Consider the following 12,353-nt stretch of genomic DNA (forward strand, 5'->3'; position numbering starts at 1 on the left):
GAACTGTGGGAACTAAAATGCAGAAGAAAAACATGATAGATCACATAGTTCAATGGGGATATGATTAGGGTTTTGATGTTGAAGGATCAGTATTGCAAATATGAAAAACATGGAAATAGGTTTTGAACAATGACATGTATAACCCAGTGGAACTGCTTGTCAGCTCCTGGAGGCGGGGGGAAGAAAAGGAGGGGATGTTGGGGGAGGGGAATCATGAATCTTGTAACCATGGAAAAATATTCTAAATTTAAAAAAAGGGGGGTGGCCATGCCCAAGCTACCCTCTCCTAGCCTAGTTATGGCTCTGCTAATAAGATCTGTTTGACTTGAAATGCTAGGTGCTATATGTGGAAGTGGAAATTGAATTTAGATGCTTTATCTGAGAAGTAGTATGGTTTGGGTTCAGAAACCTGATTCTAGATGGCATTTTCAACTCTTTTCATTCCTATTATTAACTCCATTTGAACAATAATGAAAGGCATTTACATTGTGGTTTAAAGATGTTATTTGTCTCCTTTACCTTAGGGCTGCATATTGCTATGTTAGCAGGGAGCTGGGAAAATTGCTTCAATTCAAACACATCACGTGTGGCCCATCGGCTCATATGATTTTCTGCTTTGCTTGATCCAATCACATTCTGGTTGGAATGGATATAAGCCACTTCTTGAACACCATCTGAGAAAATAAAAGATGCCCATTAAATGTGTTATAATTTATTTAGATGATTAGATACATATGATAATAAATATGACACATGGTTGAGTAGAAGGAAAAGGGGAAGATGATGTGAAGTTTTATGAAAATTTTGCAAAAGGAGAGGGAGATTTTTATTCTGGGGGAAGGGAAGAGTAGAAAGAAAGATGAACCAAGAAATTTTCATGAAAGAAACATGTATGTAAGCGGGTCTTTAAGGGAGAGAATTTCAATAAGACAACATAGGAGAAAATGAATTTTGGGAATAAGTGATAGGATAATCTAAAACATGAAAGAAAAAAGAGAAGGCTATACTATGTGCACTTAAAAAAAAACAACAAAATACTAATACACTGCTGGTGGAGTTGTGAATTGGTTCAACCATTCTGGAAGTCAATTTGGAATTTTGTGCAAAGGGCTTTAAAAGACTGCCTATGCTTTGATCCAGCCATACCACTGCTTGGTTTGTACCCCAGAGAGATAATAAGGGAAAATATTATAGAAAAATATTTATAACCATGCTCTTTGTGGTGGCAAAAAATTGGAAAATGTGAGGGTGTCTGTGGTATCTAATAGTGATGGAATACTATTGTGCTGAAGGGAATAATGAACTGGAGGAATTCCATGTGAACTGGAACAACCTCTAGGAAGTGATGCTGAGTGAGAGGAGCAGAACCAGGAGAACATTGTACAGAGACCGATACACTGTGGCACAATCGAATGTAAAAGACTTTTTTTGCTAGCAGCAATGCAATGACCCAGGACAATTGAGAGGAACTTATAAGAATGCTATCTACATCCAGAGAAAGAACTGTGGGAGCAGAAACGCAGAAGAAAAACATATGATTGATCATATAGTTCTCTAGGGATATAATTAGGGTTCTAATGCTAAAAGATCACTCTATTGCCAATATGAATAACATGGAAATGGGTTTTGAACAATGATACATATAAAACCCAGTGGAATTGCTTGTCAGATCCAGGAGGGGGAGAGGGAAGAGAAAATGAATCATGTAACCATGGAAAAAAAATTCTAAATAAATAAATGAAATACAATGGAAAAAAAACCCAAAAGCTAATGTTGTATCAATAAATCTATTATTTTTATTTTACTGCTGATTCCCTGATGAAACAATTAGGCCATTACTTAGAAATCACAATTCTAATGCTAACTAGATGTTTGAAATTTTTCTTTCTTTCTTGAAAACAGAAAGATTTTAAATTGTTTAGGTCTAACCTTTCCCTTTCATCATGGTTGTACTGGTTGTTTCCAGTTCAATCTTACTGGGCTCATTTTGGCCAACAGAGGATTCATGATAGAAGGAATGAACTTCCTTTAAAGAACAGTTTTGGCCTCATCTGTTTCCTTTAGCATGTTCTTGACATAGTGACAGTGACAGGAGCCTGGACTTTATGGTTAAAGGAGTTTTGCCTGATTTAATTTATTCAGCTTTATTATTTGCATTTATCTATTTTGTACCCATGCCCAGAAAATGTCAAGATCAGTAATGTTTTTGGAAATAAAAAAAAAATCTGAAGTTTAAAAATGGCTAAGTTCTTTATTGCTTTGCTTTCAGACACCTACAATTTATTTTTAAATTATATACTTAAATGATAGGAAGAGAGCCAAGATCTATGAAAGCTCTCTCCATTAACTCTGGCAGTAAACCCACTATCCTGACCTACAACACTATACTATTTCAGTGTTAGACCTTTCCCTCTCTCATGCAGTGTCTGCCAATCATATAAAACTATGAAATGTTGTAGAGAAATAAATAAAACTGTAACTAATAATCTCCCCTACATTTTCCAATCACCATGCTAAAAAATTTAGCCACAAAATACCAATGGAATTCTCAAAACATATTTGCTGGTATAAAAATTTGACCAATTTTAATATCCAGAAAGATAAACAGAAGTAAAAATTATCTTTTTTGATATGAAAGAAAAAAAATATAAAATTTCAAAGGTAAATGGTGCATCTTTCCAATTAGGGAACTTTGTCATTATATAACATCATAGCATGCATGCACAGTCTTATTCAGCAGCATGGTTCTAAAAAATTGAACAACTATGTTAAATATCCATGATACTTTAAAAATTTTTGTTCCCAATTTATAATTCCAATAGTATGGGAAACTCCAGATGTGGACATTTCTTCCACCCTCACAGATCAATGACCTCTTAGTATTCATAGGTTTAGAAAGCTGCCTAGGATCCTAAGAAGCTAAATGAGACTTGGCTTATGGCCATAGAGCCATTTTATCCAGTAGATTATGATATCTATTCACATGATATCTAAAATGGCTTGAATTACAAGCACCTCAAAAAATGTTTTGCCCTCAAACTTCCTCTAGCATAAATTCATCAGTAGGTGCTCTTCTAGGCTACTGCAATAGCCTGTAAGTTGGCTTCCTTCCCTCAAGTCTCTCTCTACTCCTTACCATCCTCCATACTGCTGGCTAAGTGATGACCTTTCAGTTAAGGTCTGACCTTATCACCACCTCCCCACATTCAATATACACCAACTTCTCCCTCTCACCCCCAGAATCAGATATAAAATCCTCTGTTTGGCTTTTAAAGACCTTCCTACCTTTCTAGTTTTCTTTCATCTTATTCCTTTCCATGAACTCTGTGATTCAGTGACACCAGTATGCTTGCTTTTCAAACAGACGATACTTCATCTCTTGAATGAACATTTTCAGTGGCTATGTCTCATCCCTGGAATTCTCTCTCTCGTGTTCTCTTTCTGGAAATCCTGGCTTTTTTCAAGTCCTGGCTAAAGAAGTCATTCTTGATCATCTATAATATTGGTGCCTGCCCTCTGTTGATGAAATCAAATTTATTTAGCATATGTATGTGTATATATATATATATATATATATGTATATATATATATATATATATATATATGTATATCTATCTGTCTTGCTGGTACATCTATGTAGCTGCTTGCATGTTGTATATCCAGCACTTAACACAGTGCCTTGAACGGGGTGCTTAATAAATGCTTGATGAAAACCAAATATATTTCCCTAGGTGCAAGAGAAAAATTTCATGTAAACTGCATTGAAGGTAAGGTGAAAATCAAACAACATAGCTATCATCATAACTTTTGTTTACTACTTTGAAATTATATAATTCCAAAAATATAAAATAGAATTGCATTATAAAACTCAAAGATATATTTCAAACTTAGTTCAACACTAACGCATATTTTTTAGTTCTCTGAACTGAAACAAGTCTTCAAAAATATACTAAGTACTTACAATATATAAAGCACAATGCTATGCTTTGGTGAAGGAACAAAAAATAAAAGCAAATATGGCACATGACTTAGCAGTATGAAAGTTGAAGAGAACCTTATATATCATCCAGTCCAATTCTCCATTCTATAAGTGAGAAAACTGAGGGCCAATGAGGTGTAAAAATGGAGATTTGAGCCTCAGACTTCAATCCCCAGAAGTCTTTGGTACTTCCCAGATTTCCCTATAATCTCACCTGAGTCTCCACCTGGGCGAGATCACAATTTAGTATTTAACAGGCTCTCTGCCTCCCAAGAGCTCTTCTTCCTCTACTTGGACATTGCCACATGTAGTAAGAAGGCTGTGAATGGGCTAATCACCCCTAGGCATATGGTTTATTATTTTGTATCCTTGATTTCTAATAATCTTTAATAAACCTCACAAAATATAACTTTTTATAACCAGAAACTAATTTAATTTTTACAGTTTTGGCAACCACTGGATTAGATGAGACCTTCTCAAAAAAAAATTTTTTTCAAAGATAGCCTAGATAATATTTTTCTAAGCCACATTTCTCCACGGCTTTTCAGCAAAGCCTCTTGACTCAGCTTGCTCCTGTTGCCTGGCTCCTGCTACCTGTTTCTGCGCTCCAGCAATCCAGAACGGCTGGAGCCAGATCACTGTCCTGGTCCCAACCCACCCGACTCTAGTCCCTGCCCCAGCAACTCTGGCCTCCAAGCCATATCCCTCATTGCCCCAGGCCCAGCCTCAGGGCCCAGGCTGCTGGTAGCTGCTCTTGTGTCTTCTGAATCAAACACCAGCTGGTAAAAACAGGGGTGTTCTTCCTTAGGCTAGAGGGACCACTGGGAGGGGGGGGGACAACAAGGAGAAGGAATAAACTTTTCTAAACAGCAAGTTGATTACAAGCATGGCGTATTTTAAGGAATATCTTTTGAGTGCACTGATCCTTTTACTTATCTCACCTGAGATTCAGGGGAGAAATTCAGCTCCCTGCAACTCTTTGGCCCAATTTGAGATTCCAAAGACCCACCCTCACTATGGGGGAGCAGCTCAGTGGCTCAGTGTATTGAGAGCCAGGCCTAGAGATGGGAGGTCCTGGGTTAAAATCTGGCCTCAGACACTTCCTAGCTGTGTGACCCTGGACAAGTCACTTGAACCCCATTGCCTACCCCTTACCAATATTCTGCCTTCTGACAATAGGCATCTAAGTAGATAAAAACCAAGGAACTTTAAAGAGACTGGAGGTTATATTTTTAAGACTTTTCAGACTCTAATGTTTTATAAAAATCTCTGTATTTTATTGCATTTTGCTGATTGTTTTAAGATTTAATTTTGTTGGTTTAAAGTTCATATATTAATGCATTGGATACTATTCTGTTACACTGAACCATTTTAATGTACTGGATTTTAACTACAGTTATATTCTGTTGTTTTTCCCCTATAACTACACTGAACAAATATTATTGAATACGCCCATATAAACACAACTTTTTCTATTTTTGAATTTGTAAATTGTCACCTAAAGGATGGATAGACTTCATAAGAAACTGGTTACAATTGTATAACAACCTTTGGAAAATTTAATAAGTTTTAGCTAAATATCTCAAATTGATTTTAAGGGGTCTTTTAGACATGATTTTAGTATTTTTTTCCCAACAACGCTGGCCATTTTGCCTGTTTCTAACATGAGATAAGGTCCATTTTAGTAGCTGAAGTGAAATACAATTATAATCCCCACCTCCAACATTTATAAAAATGTGAATGGATGGGACATCACAGTCTCATACCAAAGGAGCTGGGAAGTTAATCCCAGGGCATGGTACCCCTAACCCTGGATGACTCCCAAAAGAGGAGCATCTCTCATTTATAATTCTTCATTTATAAATTCATTTATAACTCTTACCCAACATCAACAGTACAGAGGTTTGGTTTTTTTTTCCCCCTAGATTCCTCTGCCGCATTTTTTAAATGATATCTAGATTTTTTGATGATGTTCTAGACCCAAATAAGTTTTACTTTGTTTAAAAATATGTTTACCAAGGTTGAAAGATTTGCTATGTTTGTAAAACTTGTGACAAATATCCATTTTCTTTAAATGCCATACACCATGACTCATGTAAAAAATGATAGTGGTTTTTGTTTGCTATTGTAATTAATTGGGCTATTGAGAATTTTGGGGATATTGATACCTACATATTTGTACTAATGTTACCTTGTGAAATTCATTTGCTTGTACTCACAGTGGATGATGGCCAGGTATGAAGAGGAAATGGATCTCATTTTTGGTGAGAAAGCCTTGTATTTTATATTTCCTTAGCTGACACAGTGTGTCAATGATTATAAGCTATATTTTTGAATTTAAAAACTCTTTTATTATTATATTTTGCTTGCATGTGCAATATACTATTTCAGTTTTTTATTTTTTCTCTCCTTTTATATTTGAATCACGTCACCAATATTAAGATTTTCTTTAACTTTTTGATTTTGCAGTAATATAAGTTTAAAATACATTTGCTATAATGCCAATGCATGCTCCAAAAGCTTGAGACTGTAAAAATGATGCCATTAATTGTTTAAAAAAAATTATGGAACTTTGCTTAATGATTCTGTCTGATTCCAGGACAACATATACAAAAGAGCCATTGCACAGGGCCAAAGATGTACAAAGCTAAACCTGAATTGTACCACAAGAGCACACAGGCCAAAAAAAAAAAAGAGAAATCAATCCAGGAAGGACTGCTGCACTTCTAAGCCAATACAAAGGACTTGAACCTAGTGTGAAGACTCGAGGTTGTGACGCTTAACATACGTTAAGATGTAGGCCTTCCTTGTATCCACATTCTTCTTGAAAATACTTACAGACAAGTATCTCAAATTTGGCTCCTACCTGGCTCCTATAATCTAGTCCATTTTCTGTCTTTCACAGAGTGGCAACTTTCTGTAGTCCTGGCTACTGACTGGGTAAATGCTTAATTGCTTAAATCATTTAATTAATTAAATTAAACACTAATTAATTAATTAATTTAATTCAAGGACCTGTTATAGATTTATTTTTCCTTTACTTGGAATTTTTACACATAAGACTTTGATAGTCTGTATTTCATTCAGAAATTATCTTTTCTTATTTGTTTTTTTTAATGTTTTTTATTTCTCTTACCAATTGATTCACATAACTCATAACTCAGTCATGCATCCCTAAGTGATCCCTTTGTTTTTCAATCACCCTCTTCAGGGGGGTATGTAAAAATGTAAAAATTATTATTATTTTAAATCACAAAGTTTAAATTTCTTTTGAGAAGTAATTTAGATTAAGAAACATGCTACCTCTCTGAATCCAGAAACTGAACTGTTTGGAGAAGACACCATGAAGATGCCTCCACACACCACAAGCTGTGCACGAGAAGATCAAGAATGAACTTTGGGTGTGGTTGATTGAACATTTATTTGTATGTATACTCTTATGCCAAAAGGGACTGCCCCCTAACTGGCTTTTTGTCAATGTGCCTAGCAATCATTGGTTTTGTTCTCTTTTCCTTTTACCCACAAATTATTGCAACCTTTAAGTTGATTATGTTTTCATGATCCTTTTGGGGAAACTGGTTTTCCAATATGATCACAGGGAGATATGTACAAATGGAGATTTGAACCCCAGACTTCAATCCCCAGAAGTTCTTGGTACTTCCCAGAATTCCCTGTAATCTCACCTGAGTCTCCACCTGGGCAAGATCACAATTTAGTATTTAATGGGCTCTCTGCCTCCCAAGAGCTCTTCTTCCTCTACTCGGACATTGCAACATGTAGTAAGTAGGCTGTGAATGGCCTAATCAGCCCGAGGCACATGGTTTATTATTTTGTATCCTTGATTTCTAATAATCTTTAATAAACCTCACAAAATGTAACTTTTTATTACTAGAAACTAATTTAATTTTTACAGAGGTCAAATGATTTGTTCTAGTTCACTCATCCAAGATCAGAATAGGATTTCCTAACTACTTGTACTTCTCAAATGCATTACTTCCATAGATTTCCTGGCCTCAAAGGATTTGTATTTAGTAAATAAATCAAGAGGTATTTTTTAAGTACCTACTATGTACCATGCATTTGTTTAAATAATATAGTTAAATATATTTTAAATGACTTTGCAAGTGAACACAAAGAGAATAACTAGAAAGATCTCTTGCTCTCTCTTTTTTTTAAAAACCCTTACCTTCCATCTTGGAGACAATACTGGGTACTAGCTCCAAGGCAGAAGAGTGGTAAGGGCTAGGCAATGGGGCTCAAGTGATTTGCACAGGGTCACACGGCTGGGAAGTGTCTGAGGCCAGAAAGATCTCTTAAGAGAGAGATTCTTAACTTTTTTTAGTGTCATAGAGTCTTCTGACAATCTGGTAAAACTTACAGACCCCTTCTTAGAATGTTTTTAAATGCATAAAATTAACTACATAGAATACAAAGGAAACTAATTATAATATTCTTTAAAAATGTTTTGAAAACAAGTTCATGGACCCCAGCTTAAGAACCCTTGATCAAGGGTCATTCTTTCTATGATGAGTTAGCACAAAGTAAAAAAAAAATTTTGATTTTATCTCTAAAATTCGCTAACAGAAAATCTGTCCTTCATTTTCTGTTATTAGTCAATCTATTCTGAGATTACATAGCAAAGAAGCTACAGTATACAGTATGAGAAGTGTAAACCTTAAAATTTCACAGACTTATGAATGTTAAAAATTTATTCCACACTGAGGAATCCTCCAATTCCCTACTTGAAATAATTCCCTACCAGATAGTGAGAACTCTACTTGAATGTAAAAACCCCTTGCTATGGGAGTATCCCTACTCCACCCCTACTTAAGACTGCTTTAGGGGAGAAAACTCCTTGCTATGGGAGGACCTCGATTCCACCTGTACTTAAGACTGCTTTAGGGCAGAAAACTCCTTGCTAAACAATGAAAGTACTTGAAAACCATACTTATAAAGGAAAGGAGTTCTTTGAGCCATGCCTATTTTTGGAATTGATACAATGGGATGCTAGGTGCCTATAAAGGTTGGGCAAGTTGTAAACTACTTAGACTTAAAAGGTGAAAACTTACTCAGAGGTTTTTTCTTAATGAAATTAGTTGACACAGAAGCATTTTTTTTTTCTGACTTACTAAAGAGATTAATGTACTCAGCTGTGAATTCAAAATGGGCTGTCTTTTGGAAAACATCTACAGTGATTGGTAGATGGAAGAACTTAGGGGAGGTGACATAGGAGATTTTGCCCTTAAAAATAATAGCTCAGAGAAGAGCTGGAGGTCATTCTGAAACATTCAGATTGAGGGAGTCATTCTGAAACATTCAGATTGAGGAAGGACTGATTCTGAAACATTCAGATGGAGGAGGGAGCTGGTGAAAGCAGCTGAGATGATGCTGGCCTGGTGTCACTAGAATTCTTGCTTAGGCAGACCTTGTGGTGAGTGTTAAAAGACTGATTGACTGATCTCTCTCTCTTAAGACTCAGGTCGAGGCCATGTTGGCTTAAGGCCCTTCATACTTATTTCCTTTTTCTCTCTTTCTCTCTTTTCTTTAATTCCACATTTGTATTAGTTAAAATCTCTATAAAACCCAGTTGACTTGGATATTTAAATAATTGGAAATATTTCCCTGCCAACCACCTTATATTTGATTTAAAAACCAAGATACTGTAGTGAAACATATTTTCTGCGGTCAAATTTACTCACCCTCTCTTATATCTATCACAATTTATATCTTCCACTATTTTTAATCACTACAGTTTAAGACCTCAACCATCAACCATTTAAATCTAACAGAAGGGAGGATTTATACCAGGAATGGAGGACTGCTTCAATATCAAGAAAATTATAAACAGAAGAGACATGATTAATAGCAAATAAAAAAATGGAAAGATTATATAGATGTTGAAAACATTTTTGACAAAATAAAATACTCATTTATGTTAATCATAATTTAAAAACATATTAAAATGTATCTTTCCATTCCAAACAGCACTAACTAGCCTAAATATGTCCACTAGTGTCTACTTAAAATCATAAATAAGCATTATATATTTAGGAGAAATATTGGAGCCATTTCACTTATGATCAGTATGATCAGGAAAATAGCAAGGATATTTCTTGTCACCATTACTACTTGACAGAGTCCAGAAATACTAGTTATGTCAATAAGACAAGAAAAAGAAACTGAGTAAATAAGCATAAATATGGAGGAAATACATTTTTTGCTTTGGGAGATAAGAGTAAATCAAATTAATTGAAGCAATTAATACCTTAAAGAAAGCAGCAGCATATAAATCCACAAAAATCGTCAGCTAGTTTCTGAGGAAAGCTGTGTGATGTGTGTGTACTTGTACATATGTGTGTGGGGAGAAGAGGTAATAGTGATGCAAACCCAAAGCAGAAAATTCTATCAATGAAATGTCTATGTTTGTTGCTGTTTGTCTAGTTCATATTAAAAAAAGATAAAGAGAAGTTTTTGCTTGAGGATATCAGGGAAGGCTTAGTGAAAAAGGTTATCATCTGAGCTGGGCCTTCAAGTACAGAGTTGGATTTTAATAAGTAAGATGTTGAAGGAGACCAATCCAAATTAAGGGAACAAAGAAATGATGGCAAGGGAGGACAAGGTGAGAACAGTGAATGGGAACTATAGAGTACATGAAAGGGAATAATATGAGATAAGGCTAGAAAGGCAAGTTGTTGTTATGTAGCAGAGACTGTAGCATTTACAATTTAATTGGTAAGCAATAAGAAATCACTAGGGGGTTTTGAAAGAAGTAACATGGACATCAATAATGTATTCTGGCAGGATGACCTGGAAAGGAGAAGGTAACAGAGGTAGAAAGATGGGTTGGAAGGTTATTATGTCTGGGGAGAGGTGACAGGGATAAGGACGGCAAGAAGTAGAGTGGTGGCATTTTAAGGAGAAAGGAGAGACTAAATGCAAACATTTCAAAGGCAGAATAAATTTGGCAATTGCTTAGATTTGGGAGATGCAGGAGAGGAGAGGTTCAAAGATGATTCTAAAGTTCTGAGTCTAGGTAACTTGGAAAATGGCCGTGGGTAATGAGTTTGGTTTTGGACATATAGAGCTAGAGAATTGAATGAGAAATCAAATAGTATCTGTCTGTAGGGCATCTAGAAATGGGACACTGGAGAGCTCCAGGTTAGAGATGCAGATTTGAAATCCAAACTTGCATTTTACTATGTACAAAACAAAAATCTACATATGGAATTGAAATCTAGTAAGAAGAGAGAGTGTAAGAGAGCACTTACCTGTCCTTTAAGATTTATATCACTCAAAGAACTAGTAGATGTAATTTCTGAGCCACAGTCAGTATTTGAAAGATTACAGAAAACAAGTTAGCACAAGTGTTTTACAGGACTGAAGGGTAAATGCTTTGATTTTTTTTAAAGGGGAAGAGCAGGGAGTCTAATGACTCCAGATAGTGTAGTTTCTACCTAGAAAAAAATTTCTAATACATTATTAAAGGGATGGTAAGCGAACATCTAGAAAAGGAAACAGTGGTAACAAAGAGCCAACATAACTTCAAGAATTCGTTATGCTTAACTAAACTGACTTCCTCTTTTGACAGGATTACTTGACTGCCAGATGAGAATAGTATAGATATAATTTATTTAGATTTTTCGAAAAGCATTCAACAAAGTCTACCTTGTAAGGTAATAAAACTGCTGTAAAATATATTTGGAACTAATTAAACAGATGAACTAAAGAGTAGTTCAATATCAAATTGGAAGAAACTCAATCATGGAGCAACTCAGGAACCAGAGGTGGGTCTATTTACTATGCTGATCAATGGTTAAAGAAAGGTAAAGATGGCATATTTATCAAATTTGTGAAAGGCCTAAATCTAGGAAGGATGAATAGAACAATGGTTGATAGAGTCAGGATCCTGACAGATTAGGATGGTTGGCCAATGCAATAAAAAGTAAATTTTAATAAGACTAATGGAAAGTTCTATAAAGTTTAAAAAATTAATTTCAGAGAAATAAAAATGAGGAAAGCATAGATAATAACAGTGTAATGTAGCAAATGAAAACAATAAAAACAAACAAAAACAAAAAAACTAATGTGAACTTAGGCTCCGTTAAGAGAGACAATGTCCAAACAAAAAAAATCTAATGTGAACTTAGGCTCCATTAAAAGAGACAATGTCCAAGACTGCAGAGCTGCAAGTATTGTGGACCTCTCCCTAGATCGTCTGCAGAATTGAATTTTATCTAAAGCACTGAATTTTAAGATATTATAAACTGTAGAGCATTTAGAAGATGGTGGCCAGGACAGTGAGGGAATCTTTCTGGCTACACAGTATGAGGGAAAGAGCACTAGCTCTGAAGTCAGAAGCCTGTATACCTGTATG

At 35.3% G+C, this 12,353-nt stretch overlaps 1 protein-coding gene across 3 annotated transcripts in view; it reads right to left on the reverse strand.

Annotated features, from left to right (window-relative positions):
- The window catches only part of ERCC6L2 (ERCC excision repair 6 like 2), a 174,392-nt gene that overhangs the window by 49,709 nt on the left and 112,330 nt on the right, over positions 1-12,353 (reverse strand). For all 3 annotated transcript variants that reach the window (XM_056806770.1, XM_016423780.2, XM_007497932.3), the window contains one exon: positions 520-674. In XM_056806770.1, the coding sequence (XP_056662748.1) occupies positions 520-674 (155 nt within the window). The remainder of the gene's footprint in view (positions 1-519; positions 675-12,353) is intronic.

Source organism: Monodelphis domestica, chromosome 7, assembly GCF_027887165.1.
Source record: "Monodelphis domestica isolate mMonDom1 chromosome 7, mMonDom1.pri, whole genome shotgun sequence".
Classification (NCBI taxonomy): Eukaryota; Metazoa; Chordata; class Mammalia; order Didelphimorphia; family Didelphidae; genus Monodelphis; species Monodelphis domestica.